The sequence below is a fragment of the Onychomys torridus genome, chromosome 14, assembly GCF_903995425.1.
Source record: "Onychomys torridus chromosome 14, mOncTor1.1, whole genome shotgun sequence".
Lineage (NCBI taxonomy): Eukaryota > Metazoa > Chordata > Mammalia > Rodentia > Cricetidae > Onychomys > Onychomys torridus.
The window spans coordinates 53,863,183-53,884,901 of record NC_050456.1 but is presented as its reverse complement, the minus strand read 5'-3'; the positions used below and the strand labels follow the sequence as shown (position 1 = coordinate 53,884,901).

Genomic DNA, 21,719 nt, shown 5'->3' with positions numbered 1-21,719 from the left:
GGATCGAACCCAAGGCTTCACGCATGCTAGTCAAGCACTCCGCCTGTCAAGCACATCTCAGCCTTGAGATGTCTCTTTAGATTTGTACTGACTGGTTTATAAAGTCCTGATGTATTCGTTGAATGCTTAGTCCTGGGCAAGTGAAGAGGGTATATGAGTGTTCTGCATGTATACCTGCATGCTAGAAGAGGGTATCAGGTCCTATTACAGATGGTTGTGAGCCACGGGTGCCAGGAATTGAACTCGGGTCCTCTGGAAGAGCAGCCAGTGCTCTTAACTGCTGAGCTATCTCTCCAGCCCTAGTCTGAAAAAACTTAACCAGACCCCTCTGACCTTTTTTGGGGGAATATAATTGTTCACCTTTTGGAGGGAGAGCACTTTATTTATTTATTTATTTTAGGTAGGGTCTCAGCCTGGGCTCATCTCCAACTTATTGTATGGTAGGCAAGGCTGCCTAGAGCCTATGATCCTCCTGCTTTCCCTCCCAAGTGCTGGGGTCACGAGTGTGTATCACCACACCTAGATGTGTGTACGCGCGTGCGTGCGTGCGTGCGTGTGTGGGTGTGGATGTGGGTGTAGGGTCAGCGTCTCACTCTGTCACCCAGGTTGGTCTCATTCACAGCAGTCCTCCAGCCTTGGCATCCTGAGCACAAGGATGATAGGCTCTCCACCCTGCTCGTTCTTCCCTTTTGATTCAGGAGCATCCTAGTGTGGCCACCGCTTTCCTTCATGGAATTTCTAGAACATACAGAACGAATAGCGCACTCTCATAGACTGGGTCTCATCTCACTTCCACCAACTGTGAGACCTTGAGAAATGACTTAATGTCTCTGCGTCTTCGTTTGTTTGCTAAAGACATAAGGATGGTAATACCTTCCATGGCAAATGGTAAGATATAAACACTCCATTCTGAGCATGTGTTAAGGGCTAATTAGTCATGCTGCTTAAGCCTTCCTCTGTTCTGCCTTCCTTTCCTCCCTCCCTCCCTCTCCCTCTCTAGCACTTTTTTCTTCCTCTCTTCCCTTTTTCTGGTACTGAGGACTGAACCTGGGGCCTCGTGCATGTTAGACAAGTGCTCTACCACTGAGCTAGATCCTTAGCCCCCTTCTTACTTTGCTGTTTTGAAATAGGAACTCACCACATTGCCTAGGCTGGCTTTGAACTCACTCTGTAGTCCAGGAAGGCTCCTGTGTCCGTTTCCCGAGTAGCTCTCACCAAGGCCAGCTCTCGGCCTTACTTGTGAGCCTTTCGTTTGCTGGTATCTGATCACCCCTCCAAGCATGCATATGCTGGTTTGTGCTGTTGTAGTCTATCCGACTGCTTCGGTGTCGAGTGTCTCCTGAACATAACCTGCACCTTGCCGTCCCCACTGTTTCGTTATTAAGTTGTATACAAGGCTGTACTTTGTTATGACATTGATACGCATATACCATTGTCCTTGGCTCATATCCATTCTCCCCGTCCTTTCCTTTTCCGTTCCTTAATGGCCCGTCCCAACAGATGGTTCCTCATGGGGTTTCTTTTAGTTTTCTGAGTTTTATTTTAATTTTATTTGTTTGCTTGTTTTTTTTAGCCAACTCAGCAGGTCTTATTTATATATTTGTTCATACACATATGTACTTACATGTGTTTTCTCAGTTTTAAATTAAGAGCAAAGTTGTTATTCAGCAAAAATGAGGCTTTCTTTCTCTCTCTCTCTCTTTCTTTCTTCTTTTTAATTTCAATGAAATCTTTATCTCACTAATAGTAGCCTGAAAACCATTTTCTGAAAAAAAGGATGGGGGATCAGTATGGATTTCAGAGGAAATAAAATTAAATTGGAAAATCATAATTGAACTACTTAGTTCTGGATAGTCATAAATATGAGTTCTAAGTAGCCCAGTCAGTGCTAGAGAAGGGGCTGCAGATTTGAATGGATGAATAGGCTCTCTGGAATACCGTGTGGTCGTTAGGAAGAATGGAATGAAGCCAAAGCGCTGATGCTTTTGAAAAGACCTTTTAGGTTAGAAACAATGAGCCACAGAACACTGTATAGTATGGAGCACTAGCAAATACATTTTATTTTGTATTTTCAGGTATACTTGCATACACACAAAAGTGTAAACATCATATATATATTCTAACAGGGTCTGGAAACCTGTATGCTAAGTTTATAATGATAGCTGCCTCTGAAAGGGAATGTGGGCACTGAAAGAACGGAAGAGCCGTCAGGGGAGACTTTGGGTTTAGTCTGTTTCTGAGTAGTTACAGTGTTTTAGCTGGGAGCATTTATGTATGCTTATACAGTTGAGAAATAAACACTGCCAAGATGGGGGATAGATATAATTTACATAGGCCATCCCTGACACTGGTGCTTTTTTTAGCTATTGTCATCTATCATATCATACCGTATCTTATCTATCATACACACACACACACACACACACACACACACACACATACACACACACACACACGCGCGCGCACGCGCGCGCACATTTTCTAGCTGGCAGAAGCACAGCCACAGTTTCGGTTCCAGTTCCTTTTTGCAAGTTTCTATTTGGGGACCCTTAAATAATTGATGTCTAAGAAGTTTCATGCCATTGCCGTCTCTGTCTCATTCAGGAAGCTTTGGATGGGGAAGCACAGAGCAGCGAAGGGTATTAAACAGTCTAAGTTAGGTTTGTTATAGATCTCATTGGTACCTTTTCCCTGGGGAGTTTGTTTGTTTGTTGTTGTTTTGAGATAGTAGCATGTGCCACTATACCCAGCTTTCCTTAGGGGATTCTGTGCTCTGTGACTTTGTGTGAAATCAAACAGCAGATACATACTGTAGGTTAATGGCAACCCTGGACCCTCAGCTAGAAAAGTGTAAACACTATCTCTTGTAACAGGGTCTGGAAACCTGTATGCTAAGTTTATAACGATAGCTGCCTCTGAAAGGGAATGTGGGCACTGAAAGAACGGAAGAGCCGTCAGGGGAGACTTTGGGTTTAGTCTGTTTCTGAGTAGTTACAGTGTTTTAGCTGGGAGCATTTAACTTTATGAAGCAGCCAGCATTTTCCAGTGTGAAGAGACAGTCATCCAGTGAGGACCCGGGTATCTGTCATCATCATCAGCTCAGCAGCACATTTTAAATGTATTTACACTAAACTCAGCTTTTCTGTCCCTGCCTTAACAGACGGTTTCTGTTAAAAAAAAAAAACAAAAAAAAAACTTTGAATGACTATATTTTTATATCTAATAATCCTTATCTTGTTCTGTACTCACCCAATGAAGAGTAGATAAGTGAGCTGGGTGGATTGGTGCACACATGTAATCCTAGACATTAGAGGTTGAGATAGGAGGGTAATAAGTTAAGTCAGCATAGGCTTCATAGTAAGATCTTGTGCCAGGAAAAAAATATATATAGAGATTAGAAAAGAGAACATGGAGATCGCCTTTAAAAGAAAGCACTCCAGAAGCTAGGGCAGGAAGCTGGCTTTGAGTTCAAGTTCAGTCTGTGCTGTAGAGTGAGATTCGGACTCCTAATAGAAAATAAATAAATAAGAAGTAAATAGCAAACGTAGAAAGAGCATTATTGAAAAATTCTTTGTTTAGGAAAACTTAAGAGCAACCTGTTTGCATAAGATCTGGAAAGCTCCAGAATTTTATTCCTTTATTTATTTTTGAGTCTTCTTGCATAGCCCAGGCTAGTCTTGAACTCATGATCCTTTTGCCTCAGCCTCCTGAGAGCTGAGATTACAGGCCTGACAGTTTTGTCGTTTTGAAAGTAAACTGAGCCAGACATGGTGGGTGCCTAATTCTCAGCCACTTGAAACTGTGGTGGAAGGAACCAGCTGGGCAAAACGGCCATAGTGAGACCTCCTTTTAGGGAAGTTGTTGGTTTGTATGGGCTGGTTGTCACAAATATATGCCTATGTTTCTAACAGGCTTTCATGTAGCCCAGGCTGACTTCCAACCCACTGTGTAGTTAGCCTAGGATTACCTAAGTCTCCTGCCTCCACTTCTGGAGTGTACAGATTACAGGAGTATGCTACCATGCCTGTTCCCCCCCCCCCAAGTTAATGAAAAATAACAAATAAAAGAAATAATAGCTGATAAGAAACAAACATAAAGCAACTACATTTTTACTTGTGTGGTATGTGCCTCTACTTACTAGTTTTCTGTAGCAGGAGTCTTAATGGTCTTAGTAATAAGATCAAACCTGAGGCCAGTTATGAGGGTGACTGCTGGAAGATCAGAGAGACAGAACAAGCCACAGTTTCCTCACCTTCCAGTTCCTCAGCTGGTCTTGCTTCCTCAGACTGCAAGCTTCCGTGTCCTTATCCCAATGGCTCTCAGCTGAACTGCTGCTCAAAAGCCTGAATGCTTAACCAGCCAAATGCTTAACTAGCCAAATGCTTAACTAGCCAAATGCTTAACTAGCCAAACAACAACCATGCCTGGCTGTTTCTAATGTGGCCTTGAACTCAGAGATCCAGAGGTATTTCTGTCTCTGGAATGCTAGGATTAAAGGCATGTGCTACCATTGCCTATCCTCATGTTTAATATTGTGGCCGTCCTGCTCTCTGACTCCAGATAAGTTTATTAGCCTGCACATTATTTTTGGGAACACAACAGTTTTACATCCTCCATTCCTCAGCCTACAGGAGGCCTTGGTGATTTCTTTTGATAATTGGCTGTCATTTTAGGAAGGAAGGAGAAAAAATTTCGGGTGTTTTTGTTGTTGTTTTTGAGCAAACATAGGATTTCTCTTGGCTTTGAACTGTAATCAAGCCTAGTGGTGTATGACTTATATGTGCAAAACAGGATCCTCTTGTTTTGTGTGTTTGGGGGTTGTGTTACTCCGTGATGCTGTGCGTGAGGCTGTAAGAACACGTGCTTTCTTCTTCTGTGTCTGTTTGACCTGGTACAACTCTCACAGCTACCATACCATGATCGTGTCTACTACCTATCAGTGAATGAAAGGCAGCGTAAAGCACTTTATTGCAGTTGGAAATCTCGGGAAACAGCATCTTGCTCTTCAGCCTTCCACTCTCCAGTGCCTCTGGGTTGTTTTGTTTTGATGTGTAAGTTGTGCACATGAAAAGACATTGGACAACAGTTTGTAGAGAAAGGTAGAAAGCCAAATTTTAATGTCTCTTAGGATGGCTGACAGAAGAACATTCGAATGTGGTAAACTTCTAAACAGACTTGAGCGTTTCTTCCATGTGTATAATGCATTCTGATTGCATTCCCCTCTTCTCTTGGCCTCCTTCCAACAATGGCTGACCCTGCCTACAAACCCTCCCACTTTGAGGTCTTGTTGGTTTTGTGCTTGGTGTTCGTGACTTGAGCGGCTTTCTTGGGGAGTAGAGTCCTAACTCTGATCTTTTCCAGATTGCAAAAGTTGAGAAACTGAAGCCATTGGAGGTGGAGCTGCGACGCCTAGAGGACCTTTCCGAGTCGATTGTTAATGACTTTGCCTACATGAAGAAGCGGGAAGAGGAGATGCGGGACACCAATGGTGAGGGAGGGTGCCTTTCCTTTCTTAGTGAGTGAACTATGTGGGGGCAGATCCTGAGCTTGAATTCTAGAGCACTCTCCTCAGTTTGGGAAAAGTGGAGCATAACTTAGAGAAAGGAAATTGCTTCTTTGGGGCTATTGCTACTAAAAGGTCAATCAGCTGGCTAGATTTTCAGAAGAATGAATTGTCTTCTGTGATATGTAATGACCATATTGTCAGTTGGCTTGTAGCAAAGGATACCAAGTTGTAATTTTTAACATTTTCAATGGGATTAGAGGCAGAACAGCCCTGGAGATAGGACTTAGAGCCTTGTGCATGCTAAGAAGGTGGAGTGCCACTGAGCTACCTCCCCAGCCAATGCCCTTTAACAGGGTCTTGCTGTGTAGCCCTGGCTGTCCTGGAACTCTCCTGTCTTACCCTCACAAGTGCTGAGTTCACAGGTGTAGAACCACACCCATCTTCTTGCTTTCTTTCTCTCTCTTTTTTTTTAAATTGTTTGAACTCTTAGACTTAGGGACAGAATGAGGTCAATTCATTGTCTTCCTCCGGCCATTGTTTAGCCAACTGAAACAACTCCTTCGTTCCACTTAGAGCGCGTTCTCTTTTTTCTCAGAGTCCACGAACACCCGCGTCCTGTACTTCAGCATCTTCTCCATGTTCTGCCTCATCGGACTAGCCACCTGGCAGGTCTTCTACCTACGTCGCTTCTTCAAGGCCAAGAAGTTGATAGAGTAACGAGGCTCGGTCTCCTGCCCCTGGCATCGGCCAGCAGAACATCGCTGGGACGTGCCTGGCCTGGCTCGAGGCCATCCTACTAACAGTACCATCAAGGCACAGTGGAGTTTTCTTGCCAGAACTGCTTTCTTTTGGTGTGGGAGAACATGGGGCACCACCTACACCCAACAAGTCAATGAGGACTTCTTTTGAATGCGGTAGGATTTGGACTGGTTTTTCGACAAGATTATTAAAGTCACCTACGGAAAAACAAAACAAAAACAGGGGTTACCTAGCTAATGCCAAAGCCAGCACTGCCCTGGGTTTCCTCACTTGGTCCGTTGGAGCTGTTGGCTTTTCCCCCCCGCCTCGCTCATCACCTTGGTCCTTCATCGAGTTCTTCCCCAGTATTTCTGTGACCATGCTCAGCTTGTTTCACGCCAGGTGTCCTCTTCAGTTTCCCTGTGAAAACACCCTGAACTTTCTCTTGGCCCTTAGATGAAATGTTTACGTAGCTTCTGGTGATAGCCTTCATAATTTTATGTTTCCTAAAAGGGTCATGGATGGGACACATAAAAAAGTGAGCTTTGAACTGTAGATAATCTCCTTAAAGAAAATCTTGTTTTAGACAATTAAAATGTTTGTGTTCAACTGCTTGAACTCCTTGTGTATGTGTTTAGTTCTGTCTGTCTGTCGCATGTGAACCCAGTGATCTTTTCAAGGTGGAGTAGTCCAGACGAGGTCTTCCACTGCCCTATCTCTCTATCTCAGCCACTCCCTTCTCAGCTTCGGGCTCCCTCCTCTGCTGCCATGGCTGTGACTTTGTTCCTTCATATGGAAGTGGCATGCATCATCAAGAGTGACCTTTGGAGGCTGACTTTCCACTCAGTGTCATCCTGGTGAAATGCCCCTCCAGGTCGTTGCATGTATGCTAGTTTGCTAGTTGTTACTCTTCCTTGCTAGTACTCCCCCAGGCTATGGGGTACTGCAGTGTGCTTAAAGGTCACATGGGTGGGTTTGGGCCTTTGGCCCTTAACCCGTGAGGTTCTTTGTGAATGTAAGTTTTCATCACTCTGCGATGATGCCTAAGAGGGCAGTTGCTATGCTCTGTGGGAAGTAGTTCTTAGACTCCCTGCTCTGGTCTAGAGTGCTATAGCATGTTACATTTCCACCTTCTCATTAGTATTTATCCTTGTTGTTTTAACTTAGCCCCTTGAGTAGGTGCCCCTAATATCTCATTATGGTTTTAATTTGCATTTTCCTAATGGCAGATGGTGTTGACCAATCTTTCATGTACTGGTCATTTACCATCGGTATGTCCTTGTCAATGAGACGTCTGTTCATGGCTTTTGCCCAGTTTCTGTTTGGGTCACTGTAGAGTTTTGTGTAGGCCTTCTATCAGACATGTGGTTGCTTACATTTTTCACGTAACTTCTGCCAGGGAAAAAATAAGTACATTTTACCAGCCCTTCATGCATGGTCAATCAACTGTCCTTATTCTTGTCCTTATATGTCCTTAATTCCTGTCCTAATCTCTAGAAAATTAGACATAAGGAGTTTAAACAGACATCTAGAAAAGTCATAGAAAGGTAAATACTTGAAAATATTTGTGTTGTAAAAGCAAAGCCAGGGTTCAGGCCGAGTCTAATGTACAGAAGGGATGTGGGGCTGGGAGTGTACCTCGTGGTGGAGCTTACCTAAGGTATGGAAGGCTCTAGGGAAGGCTCTGGTCCCCAGCACTAGGGGAAAGCAGGTACAAATGTTTGTAAACAGGAAAAATACTCATTTCTCGTCTGATATCTTTCCCTCTTCTCCCAGGAAAGCAGGTAGGAGTTCATCCTCTCTGTAATCCGTCAACCCTGCTGACCTGTTACAGGGCTTGTCTTAATTGCTGTGCTTTCATACAGGACTTAGAAACATGTTGTTTGCAGTAAAGAAGTAGAATATTGAAATGATCAGAGAATACTGTTAGTTGACCTGGATGAAGTATGAAGGTGAAAGGGAGTGATTTATGCTGTTAAAGTCTCAGGCTATCCTTCCTGTTAAGGTTCCAGTTACTGTAAACTCAGAAGCCTTCTTTGTCTTAGGACTCCCATAAATTCCTCTTGCGGGGCATAGTGTTCTCTGGTACAACACTGCCATCTGCTGCTGAGAAGTGGTAGGTCTCGCTTCTGAGAACTTAGCGGTTGAGTCTTCACCATAGCAACAGCAGATGTTCAGGAATCTGTAACATTCATATATCAAGTGATAGAGGAACAATTCAAGTAGGAAAAAAAAATAGAGTTTTGGGTCGAAATCCATTAGTAGACTTTTAAATGCCTAACAAGAGACTCCCATTTCTGACTTGTGCCTTCCCCCCTCTTAAGGAGCAGTGAAAGCCACTCTGTGGTCATGGTTTTCTGTTATGAAGTGTGTCACAGAAGGTAGGCAAAAAGAGAATAAGCATTCTTGTCCATATTTTTTGTTTCCAAGTAGAGCTCTAAACTTAGCTTTGTAGAACTGAAATTCCTTGAGTCCTTTTTTTTTTTGTTTTGATTCATGCCAAAAACAACCAACTTCGACATCGTAATTTCAGTTCAAAAGTGAATTGAGGAGTGTTTGCCTTTGACAGCAGGCTCACAGGAAAGCACGTCAACTTGATAAACAGGGACGTTACTGCTTCCCTCCAACATTCTCAAAATAACCTGAGATTAATGCAGTTTCAGCAGACCTCACTAGCTACCATTTTCATGACCCCATCGGCGCCATTCTTGTGTTGTTAATGGAAGAGGCATGTGGGATCCAGACACGCTCACCTGTTGGAGATCTTGGTGTAAACTTTGACAAATAAAGGCTAGCAGAAACCATTGGAGGTCTACCTTGCTGTTACTCTTTAGTGCTTTTTGGTCTGGGTTGGCAGTGATTCCTCTACATTGCTGCTTTTTTAAAGTACAGTAAATGAGCTAGGTGGTGGTGGTGGCACACGACTTTAACCCCAGCACTCGGGAGGCAGAGGCGGGCGATCTCTGTGAGTTCGAGGCCAGCCTGAGCTACAGAGCGAGTTCCAGGAAAGGCGCAAAGCTACACAGAGAAACCCTGTCTCGGAAAACCATTTTTAAAAAAAGTACAGTAAATGAAACATGATGGATTAAAGAAGGAAATGTCCTAATGTTACTCCAATGGATGATGCTGATATGTGTACTAGTAAACCCTTACATACGTGTGTTTCTTATGTCACTGCTCATTCCTTGTGTGTCGTCAGAGGGGACAGGCCAGCTCTGTAAACTGCTCTCTAGTGTCTTTTCTTGGCAGCTACCACTGGAATTGTTTCTCCAGAGTTTCCCCTTGCTTCCGTTCCAGAAGTACCTGTCTCCTCTTAGAACCCTGGAGTGTCCTGTTTGCACACTTTTGGCCTATCTGAGTAAACTGCACCCCAGACAACTACGAGCAACTTCTCCCTTTCACTTTTAACAGTTTCCACAAATATTCCTTTTCATTATTTATTTATTTATTCTTATATGTGTGGGTGTTTTGCCTGCATGTATATCTGTGCACACCTGGGGCACCTGAGAGCCAGAAGAGGGTGTCAGGTCCCCTGGGTCTGGAATTAGAGACAGTTGTGAGCTGCCATGGGAATCAAGCCTGGGTCCTCTGGAAAGACCACAAGTACTCTTAACTTCTGAGCCATCTCTCCATCTCCCCGTGAACCTTCTTTATAAACCCAACATGAAGTGTTCTGTAAATCACTAGCTGGCACACACACACACATAACAATTAATTAGTAAGTCCACAGTCTACTGTGAGTCCATTTTAAATAGAGGTTCCCATTTTTTTTTTCTTTCTTTTTTCAAAACAGAATCTCTGTGTGGGTCAGACTGGCCACATACTCGTAGCAGTCCGTTGCCTCAGTCTTCCAAGTACTGTGATTGCAAGGATGAACCACCTTGCCCGGTCAAGTTTATTTTCACATCGAAAGGTGTGGGAGATGCGGAGATACCTCAGTCAGTAAAGGGCATGACACAGAAACGTGAACACCTGAGTTTGATTCCTGGCACTCATGTAAGAGGCTGGGCATGTGCCTGTAAGAGCTGGCCAGTACTGGGAAGGTGGAGACATTGGCCTGCCATCATAGCCTAATCATTGGGCTTTAGGTCCTGATGAGAGACCGTGTCTCAAAAACAAGATAGACGGCTCCCAAGGAATGGACATAAGGCTGACCTCTAGCCTGTATACGCATACACTCACATATACACACACACACACCAAAGTGTTTTCTCACTGATGCTTTAGAGAGCATATTGAATTCAGCAAAACTTATAAATGGGGGGCTGCAAAGATGGCTTAGTGGTAAAGTGCACTTCCTACTCTTGCAGAAGACCCTGGTTTGGTTCCTAGCATCCACATAGTAATTCTAGTTCCAGGAGTACCCTCTTCTGACCTTTGTGGGCACCAGATATACACATACTGCATACTGCACATACATGCAATGAGGCAAAACACTCATACACGTGAAATAAAATCTTTAAAAAAACCTTAGACATGAACTTGTTTCAATAAAATCACTGCATATCTGTTATACTTAATACACTTTATAAATTATTATATATTATATATTATTACTATGTTTGGTGATATCCCACATATGAGCCACACACATAATTTAAATTTTTATAGCTAGGTGGTGGTGGGCAGGTCGATCTCTGAGTTTGAGGCCAGCCTGGTGTATAAAGAGAGTTCCAGGCCAGCCAGGGCTATTACACAGAGAAACCCTCCCTTCAAAAACAAACAAAAAATTGTAGATGGTTTGTATTAATCAAAGGTCTTTAAAATAAATGTTGAGCATTTAGGAATATTCACAGGTAATTAGTTTTAGGCTGGGCATGTGACTAGCATGCGCTTGTGAGGCTGAAGTGGGAAGCATGCTGTGAATTTGAGGCTAGCCTGTGCTACATAGTTCTAGGCCAGCTTGGACTACAGCATGAAAGCTTTGTCTCAAAAACATTAAAATTTGTTTCAGTTCAATCCACTATAATGAATTCAGCATGGACTTCCTGTACACTCTTAAGATGCAAAAGGACATTTTGTTAATTAAACTTAAGATATGTAGGCATTATAACTAAAGCCATTCAGTTTGAGGCAGTCAAGTTAAAGAAAGCTAGATAGTTCTTCACTACAAAGGGACCAGGAAAACAAATTGTTAGGCTTCAGCAAGACTTAATTTCTTGGAATGAAAGTCAACACTTCTGTTTTAAGTAATCTGACTGCCCCCCCCCCCATTGTTTCAGCTCAAATATATACCAACTTCCTACTCTGTTAAATAGGGTTACTTTAGCTAAAATCTACTGTACGCAGATAAACAAGAGGCACTATTAATTCTCAAAGTGCCTTCTAGTCACTAGTAACACTTTCCTTTGGATATGCCTCTGAGAACCCTTTACACACCCAGCAAGTTCGGCTTAGATCCTTGTCTCCTAAATTACCTGGAACCGTGGACTTTTAAAAGCGCTTACACAAAATTGTTACTGCCTGTTTGTTTGTTTGTGTTTGTTTTTTTTTTCTTGGGTTGTGTGGAAGACTCTGAACTCCATGAGGGTAGGAATCATGTTTATTCTGTGTTATAATCCAGTATCTGGCACATGAAGGTACTTGATCTTCGATAAATGATATAGTTTGAAATTCAAAACTCGTATAATCTAGAGCACTTCAAAAGCAACCTAAGTAAACAGGAGTTCTCAGTCAGGCAATATGACATACCCATGGGATAATAATCTGCTATTCATTCAACCTCTATGTTTCTGGGTACTGACGTTATATAGCAATACAAAAAGCAAGGCCCAAGTTCTCACGAAGCTTACATTCTAGCAAATGGAGATAGTAATAAATCAGTAAACATCAGAATGTGAGAGGTGAGCATCTTTAAAGCCAACAACATTAATAGACTTGGAGGCCTGTGTTAGTTTGGACTGGATGTGAAAAGGAGCTAGATTTAGTTCATTGCAAGCATCAAACAAGCAGACTATCATTACAGAGATCCGTGCAGTAATATAAATTCAGACAACAGAATCCCTTGTGGTCTACTATCCAGATGCAGTGTGAAATGTTACCATTTATTAAATGGAACACCAAGGAAGTGTTCTAGAGAAATGTGAACTCAACCCTCACACCATTACCAATTCTAATCTTCCTCCTATGTGTGCCCTAGACTGAACTTCCTGAACATCTATCTACCTTACCATATCCCAACTGATCACCAAGTCCTAAGTGTCTCCCATGGATTTCTGAAAGTGGAACCTCTTCACTCAGTGATACTGCCCTAGCACCTCTTGGAATAGAAATTGCCCCCGACCCGACCACCTTTCCGCCAGTCCTGTTCTCCACATTGCTTTCAGAGTTCTTTGGAAAATGAAAAAGTAGTTCCTACGCTAAGGGGATCAAAGTAATAACTGAGCTCAGCACTTAAGCAAAAGAATGTTTAGTCACTGTGTTAGCAGAAAAAAGCATAAACAGATTTCCTCAAAAGAAGATTGGAGCATCAAGAGCCTGTAAGACAGCTCTCTGGGTAAAGGAGCTTGCCATGCAAATCTGGCAACTTGAATTTGATCGCCAGAATCCGTGTATATGTGGAAGAAAAGACTCCACAAAGTTGTCCTCTTGCGAAGACTTTTCCCTCCACTCTGACCACCACATATGTGCCATGGAAACACCACCCCCATCATGTGTGTACACACACAATGGTATTAAAAAAATAAAACAGCATTTGGGACATAGAGTCCTAATCATACAGTCCTTTGCTTAAAAGTCTCCAACAATTCCCCATCATCCACAGGAAACACCAAACTACACAACACATAAAGCTGTACTTTCTGCTTCTACCCAACATGCACAGTGGCTCCAGCTCCATAACCTCTTAGTCACATCCTGCCCTTTCCCAGTTCTGGGGCCAGATTGCTGGGTTTGACGCTCAAGCGCCTCTTAACTAGCTGTATCATGATAAACAAGTTACCCCCCACCCCTGCAAACACATACACCTTGTTCCACCATACTGTGAGATTGAGGGCCATAATACAAATAAAAAACCTTTAGCATAGTGCCCTCTCAGGCAACCCTGTGGTGTAGGTAATAGTCCTGCAACTTTATAGGGGGGAAAAAGTGTTAAAGTTCATAGTAGTTATGAAGTTACTTAAGGAAACAATAATGAAACTACATTGACTGTATTGCAGTTCCGTTGGTGACTTTTGGGTAGGGAGCATCCAGTTTCTGTTCCCAAATACGGTGAATGTCTGGCCCTGGTGCTTCAGGAATGCTTCATAAGATCAGACTGTCAAAGATCTGCAAAAAAAAAAAAACGCATCCGATTATGTTGACTTTGGAAGATGAGAAGGGAGGAAAGAATAGTGTAAGCAGAGTTAAGATATTTTATGAGTTGTGAAGAGGGGAAAAGAGCTGGACCTGCTGATTGAGATGCCAGAAGTAGAGTGTTTCAGCTTGCTACAGTATCTTTACTGTAGTATGTCTTCAAACAAGAGTCCTGTCCAACAAGTCAAGTGACTGCAAACCCAGCCACAGCTCTAGGGACAAACGACACCAAGGTGTCAGTGGACCACCGTGGAAGTCTGACGCAGTCCGGAGAGCTGGTAGGAGATGCAGGGAAGCGGTCTGCAGGCCCAGAGGACACGCGTGGTAGCCCTTCGGCTCCCACGCCTCCCACAGATGCCAAGCCCAGTGTCGCCCGAGGTGTGCGGGACTCGCCGGCAACAAGCGGGCACGCGAAGGCGGAGGAAAACCTCGGCGAGCCGGAAACAGCGAGAACTGCTTCCGGGTCAGGGGCAGCAGGAGCCACCATGGAAGCTCCCGGGGCCGCGGGGCCGCCTGAGCCGCTGGCGGGCTTCTGAGGCTAGGGAGACGGTGCACGGCCGGCGCTGCCCGCCGTGGATACGCAGGCCTCCGCCATGTCGGTGCTGGGCGAGTACGAGCGACATTGCGATTCCCTCAACTCGGACTTCGGAAGCGAGTCCGGGGGTGGCGGGGACTCGGGCCCGGGGCCCAGCGCCGGCCCGGGGCCGCGAGCCGGCGGCGCGGCGGAGCAGGAGGAGCTGCACTACATCCCCATCCGCGTCCTGGGCCGCGGCGCCTTCGGGGAGGCCACGCTGTACCGCCGCACCGAGGTAGCGGCCCTCGGCTCCGGCCAGTGCCGGGCCGCCCCGCGCCCTCCTTCCCGGCCCCGCTTTCCAGCCCGGCTTGCCCCGAGTCCTGTGGTGTTGAGGCGTCCAGTGGGTTTATGTCTCGGGGGGCTCCACCGCGCTTTCGGTTCACCCGGCACTAGGAGATTGGGTCGATCACTCTGTCACTTTTATTTCACCGGGCGAACTGAGCGAGTCACTGAGCAGTCTTTTGAATTTTCGTTTTCCCGTTTGTATTTGGACTTAGCAATAACTACCCTAAAAAAAAAAAAAAAAAGTTACCTTTACTTTTTTTTAAAGGTTACTTTGGGATCCAATGTACTTTGCACAGTGTGAACATTCTGTTGCTAAAGCTTACTTACTTTCAAGGTCGAGATGGGGAGTTGGAATGGGCTTCTGAATACCCCCATTGACGCCAAGTCTGCCAGTAGTGTGGTTATTTTTAAGTGCATAAATGATCACCCAGTTGGAGGATTTTTTGATCACCGGGAAAATCATGGTGTCTTGTTTTCTCTGTACTTATCCTTCAGTGCTAGTATAAGACCAAGTTTATTGATGTAGCTAGCTCCTAGCTATTGGGGCAATAAGGACCACTTTCTTTGAGAACCCGGGAAAGCCAAGTCATCTCTCTCACCTTCTTGCCTAAGTTCACATCCTTTGGAGAGACCGTGGATTACTGACTCCCAAATTAAGAATGTATACTGATTTAAAACCCTGTAGTGATGATCATACTCCCCAGAACTAACCATAAACTGGGTTTAATCACTACAGCCTTAAAGCTCTAGCTTTAGGGTAAACATTTAATGAGAACTTGCTGAGGTTGCAGAAGGTGATTCATCCACCTGCAATTCTAGTGTCTGCTCCCAGCCAGCATTTTTTTGTGCTGGGGATGAAACAGGCTTTGCCATCGTTAGGAAGGCGCTCTACCACTGCGCCACACCTCCAGCCCCCAGCATATGGCTAAGGCTGAAAGGCCAAAGAAAAGTGGTCACAAAAAACAGAAAAACTTCGTATGCTTTTTTAGTCCAGAACCCCATTAATGAACAGTGTTAGAATTAGTGTCATCTGTAACAGTCTGTATTCTTATTTGTGCTCAAAATGAGCGTCGCTGTTGTTTTCTAGAATTTCAAGCCAAGTATATTTAAGTGGCTCACTCACTCAAGATGTGGACTGAATCTTAGACGGTAGCTCCAGCTTCACATCTCTTTATTATCATGTTGAACTTGAATACGAGCTTTGAGTTCGTTTTTTTTTTCACACTTCTCAGAACTGTGTGGCATCATCTGTGTCACCCACTATTTATTAGCTCTGCATTTACAAAGCTTGTTGGAAGCGGCCCTTTTCCTCTAGGTTAGAGTTCAGTTAGAGGAACAATCAGCCATGTCAGTAAACAGGGTTTCAGGTATGGCTGTGTATCAGGGGGGAAAGAATGAAGGATCTCAGTGTGCAGGCCTGAAAAGAAGAGAATGACTCGGATTTACATGTACGGTAGAAGGTGCAGAGTTTTCCAAAAGGAAGTTTTAAAGGCCTTGCGGAGGTACTCTGCAGGAATGTTAATGGGGTGAGGGTGCTGGTAGGCTAGGAAGCACTAGCTAAAGAATTAGAAGTAGGGGTTGGGGATTAGCTCAGTGGTAGAGCGCTTGCCTAGCAAGGGCAAGGCCCTGGGTTCTGTCCTCAGCTCCAGAAAAAAAAAAAGTATCCCAAAGTGGAGTTAGGTCAGTTTGCATGAAAGTGCCTGCAGGTTAAGATTTTAAAAAAAAGGGGGGGGGGTCTGATCCTGAAAGAATAAACAAAAATCACAACGTTTACAGTTATGAAATCAGGCAGACGTACTCTGATTTTACAAGGCCCTGTTGTCAGCAGCAGATGCTGCACACTTTTCTCCCCCAGATTCTAGCTCTCCTGCAAACCCGGTCTGACTAGGGACCAACAGCACCCTCAATAGAACCCTTGAGATCCGGTCTCATCTAATACTTCTACCTGGCACTGATACTCTGCAAATTAAGGGGAGCAACAAAATAATGTTTTAACATTTTTCTATGTTAATTTATTTGTGCATGTGTGTGTGTGGGTGTGTCAGAGGACAACTTACAGGAGTCATTTTCCTCCACCATGCAGACTCGGGCTTGAATTCCAGTCATTAGGTTTGCTAGTAAGCACCTTTACCCACTGAACCACCTTACCAGCCCCAGAATAACTTTTGTGTTTTAAAGATTTAGTTTTACTTTTAATTCACTGTCTATACGTGAGTATATGCAAGTGAGTGCAGGTCCCCTCAGAGGTCAAGGGCATTGGATGCCACTTAGTTCCTCTCAAGAGCTAAAATTACATGCATTTGTGAGCTGCCCAAGGTAGACGCCGGTAATCAAACTCTGGTCCTCTGCAAAAACAGGACACCCTCTTGAACACTGAACCATCTCTCTAGGCTGGGAAAATTACACCTCAGTGCTCTGTTCGCTAGTTCTTCGGTAAATTATAATGATGGTGTGCAGAGCCTTCAAAGTCCTAACGGGAAAATGTAGAGTCACTCCTTACCCTCTAGGAGGTCTTCCTTCTAGGCTCACTGGTTGGGTATGGGTCTGGGCACTGCCAGGCAAGAGGAAAACAGTGCTCCTGCCCCGTGTTGTAGGATGACTCCCTGGTGGTGTGGAAGGAAGTCGATTTGACCCGACTCTCTGAGAAGGAGCGCCGTGACGCCTTGAATGAGATTGTCATCCTGGCGCTGCTGCAGCATGACAACATCATCGCCTACTACAATCACTTCATGGACAACACCACCCTGCTCATCGAGCTGGAGTACTGTAACGGTGAGGTGGAGTTCAGTGGAGGCAGTCACATGACCGCGTTACCGTGAGAAGACTGTAAGAAAAGATGTACAGGGATAGACCTTGAAAGGGACTCTGGAGTTAAAGAGAAATAGTGGGGGTCCTGGAGCGTTTTAAGGTGCTGTTCAGAGTATGGAAGGGGGTTTCCTCCGTCATCACTTGTAGGTGTATTTCTGGCCATCTTCAGCTTAGTGAGTTTTGAGGTTCTTTCTGGTTTGTTGTTGTTTGGTTTTGGGAGTCTCGCTGTATTGCAGGCGGGAGGACTCAATATATAACCCAGACTGGCCTAGATCTGACAGAGGTCCTCTGCTTCTGCCTCCCCAGTGCCAATATTGGGAGCCACCACTCCCAGCTCTTCAAATTACTTTTTTCAGTTGTATTTTGTATGGAGTTTTTTCAGGGTTTTTCCTCATAGAATGACATTAGTTCAACATTTTAGACATAATTTAACATAGTACCAAACAATATGTTTTAGGGTTGGGGATTTAGCTCAGTGGTAGAGCACTTGCCTAGCAAGTGCAAGGCCCTGGGTTCGATCCTCAGCTCCAAAAACAAAAACAAAAAACACCAAACAATATGTTTAATGAAATCTTATAGGGATATTTATTTACATTAACTTCAGTTAATGCTAACCTACTGATAAATGGTCTAAAGATCATAAGTGAATGAGAACAATAATATGATGTGGCCTTATTTTTCTGGTTTCTGATTTCATGGATGAATTTTCTTATAGATAGCAACTCTGCCTAGTTGTTTAAGAAACAAAATACCAGGGCTGGAGACTACCCTTCCAGAAGTCCTGAGTTCAATTCCCAGCAACCACTTGGTGGCTCACAACCATCTGTAATAGGATCTGGTGGCCTCTACTGGCCTGCAGGCAGACATGCAGGCAGAACACTGTGTACATAATAAATCTTAAAAAAAACCAAACAACTGACTCACATCCTAAGTTCCATTGCTCTTTAACCTTGGGCAAAATAACAACATTATTTCCTCATCTTAAATATGTTTGTTGATCTAAAGATATATTAAGTGAGTTCTTGGTTCATAGCAAGTGTTTGATAAGGCCTTATTATCTATTGGCCTTATTACACAAAGTCCTTTTCTGAGCTGCACACAAAGGAGGCCCCAGCATAGTCATCTGCACTGTTGTTTGGAGATTGTTTCTGGTTCTGAACAACCCTAAATGTACAAGTAATTTTTGAAATAGCACAAGCCTTACATAATTCACTTCCTTTGTGGTTAAGAGGAACTAGAACAAATGATTTTTTTTTTCACTCTGCATTACTGAATTGTAGGGGAGGAGAATTGTAAACATTTCATCATAAACTGGAGCTGTGGGTAGGAAATAAGATGAAATTTACACTTATTCCATAGGCAGAAAAAAAATAACTTAAAAATGATCTAGGGGTAGACCCTAAATTTTAGGAAACTTTTCAGTGCAAAGCAAAAGTTGTTGATGAACACTATTTTTAAATCCATGCAGCAGAGGTGTGATCCCCGGGTTCTAGTAACATTGCTGGCAAGATTGCTACAGACATTGCAAATTCCTTAGAGGGGAGTCTGGGAAACAGATGCTCTGACTTTGAAGCTGTTTTCCTAGAGGCACATGAGTGGTCTTTACTAAGCTTTCCTAAAGCTGATAGTTCCCATGCTTGTACTGAGCCTCGTGTGCTGGGGGAGGAGACTTCTGACAGCTATTTCTGACTCGGAGATGGACCTATGTGAAGAACCAAGAGGGAAGAAGTAATTTCCTTTGGAGAGGAAGCAGAACCCTTCATTTCCTGATGTCAGCTGTTAAAACCCTGTTAACACAGAATCTCCATTGAGCCACTCAACTGTGTGTTGTTTCATTGCAGGAGGGAACCTGTATGACAAAATCCTTCGTCAGAAGGACAAGTTGTTCGAGGAAGAGGTAATTCATATGTGCGGAAGGAAGCTAGAATTAGGTTGAATTCTTGCATTCTGGTTCTGCATTTCCTCTTTCAACAATGAAGAGTGTTCTTTTCCTTTTGTTCAGACTCCTTCCAGGCTGAGTGATATTCATGAGAAAGGAAACCTCTAACAAGGAAGCTGTCTATAGTTGCTTCCTAACGGTTTACCTCCACACCATGATTCACTATGGGCTTTCTTTCCTGGTTCTATTACTGCACACTGGTATGCCCAGTTTTCTGTACCTTTGCATTCTTCCTGGGTTCTTTCCACAAGTGTGCCTTATCATACTGTATGTCCTGACCTTGGAACTGTTTTAGATGACCTGCCTTTTCTTTTCACCCTTACTCCTGTTCTTCGCCTGCTCAACCTACCAGCAAGGGCTGTCAGGTCATGTTGGGTTGTGACCTCTGGTTCCACCTTTGTGTGTGTGTGTGTGTGTGTGTGTGTGTGTGTCTTTATTTATGGAGTTTTTGTTTCTGATCCAAATGCAACTTCTTTTGAATCTGCAGATGGTGGTGTGGTACCTTTTTCAGATTGTTTCAGCAGTGAGCTGTATCCATAAAGCTGGAATCCTCCATAGGTAATGACTGAGAAGAAACTTATAGGTTGTAATCTTCACTACCAATCCAGTGTCTACCCTAAGTGCCTCCCATTAGCATGTTCTTGTCAAGGTTTCTCCATTGATGATTCGGGGAAGGAGTAAATAAAAATGTTGTCTTCAATCTCTGAGGCTAGAGCAGGGTTGTGAGTTGAGAAGAATCTCCTCAGCTGCCAAGTCACTAAGTTCTTAGTCATTTCTTTTAGCTGTACTGTAGAGTTGAGTTCATTGATTTACCTCCTAGAAAGTGCTGGAGAGGGAATTCACAGTGTATGTTTTCTCTGAGGAAGAGTAGCTGACAATTGTTACTACTGTAATTTTATTTTGATTTAAATAAAAGCCTGTTCATTTCATATGATTTTCCCAAGTCTTTATTTGATAAAAGCTTGGGGAGAAAAGGTTACCATTCAGTTCTTGCAATAGAAGAAAGCCATTATAAGAACATTTCTACGTTATTATATCCTTCCTAAGAGAGAGACCATTGCTGGTATTGATTATAATATACCAGAGTTTCTTTTAGTAGTTAATCCATTTAGTTAATATATATATATTCTATTTTCTTTTTTTTTCTTTAATTTTCCAGAGCTGAGGCTTTGTGCTTGCTAGGCAAGCACTCTACCACTAAGCTAAATCCCCAACCCCTAGATTATATTTCTTTAAAACTACCGAATGTCTACATTACATGGTTGTTACTTTCTTTTTAAAAGTAAAGAGCTATATTGTTCTGTTCCCGTTTACTCACATTTTGCATAAAAGAAGCCAGAATGTGAGCCCGACAGATTGTGTTATATGATCAGTTCATCTTTAGAAAAGTGGCTAGTAGCTTTATCTAGATGACTGAAACAGCCTAGTATGTTGTTTCTGAGACATGCTGTCTCTTGAGCCCTAACAGATTATTTGAAACGTTGACACCATCTGTCTGTTAGCATATATAATTCAAGGCCTAACTGGTAGCTGAGAAGGCAGTGTACGTCATAGGCATATGGAGCACTGGGAGGCCATCTGACTCTTCTCCCAATGTCATCCACCACTCATCTGTGAGACACTCCTTTGTTATGAAGAGAATTCTTTATGTCCTAAGCTCCTTCTTCACTAGTAAACTGGTGGTGACTACTGTATAAGGCATTTCAAACCTGTGACAGAACCCAAGTGGTGGTGATGCTCATTCTTATTCTGTATGGATCTCAGGAAAAGGGAAGACGGGAAGTTAGGTCACTGTTACAGGGATTTAATATATTACACCTTCTTTTTCAGAGATATAAAGACATTAAATATTTTTCTGACCAAGGCAAACCTGATAAAGCTTGGAGACTATGGCCTAGCAAAGAAACTTAATTCCGAATATTCCATGGCTGAGACAGTGAGTATAACTTTTAACTTTTTTCAAAGTTTTTTTTAAATGTGTGTGTGTGTGTGTGTGTGTGTGTGTGTGTGTGTGTGTGTGTGCCTGCCTGAGTTTATATACACCATATCAGTGTAGATCAGAGGAGGGTATTGGCGTCACAGGAAATTATGAGCCACCTCATGTGGATTCTGGGAAGCACCCCTGGGTCCCCTTCAGGAGCTCTAAGTACTCTTAACCCCAGAGCCCTCTCCAGAGCCCTCTCACTGATTTTTGTGCCATTTGCTTTATTTGTGTGAGCTCACGTGCACACATGCACGTGGAGGTTATGGGAGAACTTGTGGGAGTCACTTCACTCCCCCTATGTGGGTCCTGAGGACCAGACTCAGACGTCAGGCTGGGCAGCAGGTACCATTTGCAGCCCAGCCAGCTGACCTAATATTTTCCTTTTTCTGTTTTGTTCTGTTTTTTCAAGACAGTTGTCTAACAGTCCTGGCTGTCCTGGAACTCACTCTGTAGCCCAGGCTGGCCTCAAACTCACAGAGATCCGCCTGCCTCTAACTCCCGAGTGCTGGAAATAAAGGTGTGCACCACCACCGCCCGGCTCCTACCTAGTTTTAAAAAGGTCATTAGTTAAAAAGCAGGCATAATCTGGCCT

The 21,719-nt window shown here is 43.7% G+C and overlaps 2 protein-coding genes and 1 long non-coding RNA gene across 3 annotated transcripts in view; 2 read left to right on the top strand and 1 right to left on the bottom strand.

Moving 5' to 3' along the window:
• Nucleotides 1-9,048, top strand: part of Tmed10 (transmembrane p24 trafficking protein 10) — a 40,788-nt gene extending 31,740 nt beyond the window's left edge. Inside the window, exons 4-5 of the mRNA XM_036206044.1 lie at nt 5,362-5,488; nt 6,102-9,048. Coding sequence (XP_036061937.1) covers nt 5,362-5,488; nt 6,102-6,223 — 249 coding nt within the window. The 3' untranslated portion in view covers nt 6,224-9,048. The remainder of the gene's footprint in view (nt 1-5,361; nt 5,489-6,101) is intronic.
• Nucleotides 9,049-12,889: 3,841 nt separating this feature from the next.
• Nucleotides 12,890-21,719, bottom strand: part of LOC118595379 — a 29,414-nt gene continuing 20,584 nt past the window's right edge. The window contains exons 2-3 of the long non-coding RNA XR_004946520.1: nt 13,631-14,619; nt 12,890-13,510 (exon numbers count right to left, since the gene is read on the bottom strand). This is a non-coding gene — a long non-coding RNA (uncharacterized LOC118595379). The remainder of the gene's footprint in view (nt 13,511-13,630; nt 14,620-21,719) is intronic.
• Nek9 (NIMA related kinase 9) overlaps nt 13,990-21,719 on the top strand; it is a 40,049-nt gene continuing 32,319 nt past the window's right edge. Inside the window, exons 1-5 of the mRNA XM_036205828.1 lie at nt 13,990-14,346; nt 16,991-17,168; nt 19,046-19,101; nt 19,631-19,701; nt 20,974-21,079. Coding sequence (XP_036061721.1) covers nt 14,131-14,346; nt 16,991-17,168; nt 19,046-19,101; nt 19,631-19,701; nt 20,974-21,079 — 627 coding nt within the window. The 5' untranslated portion in view covers nt 13,990-14,130. The remainder of the gene's footprint in view (nt 14,347-16,990; nt 17,169-19,045; nt 19,102-19,630; nt 19,702-20,973; nt 21,080-21,719) is intronic.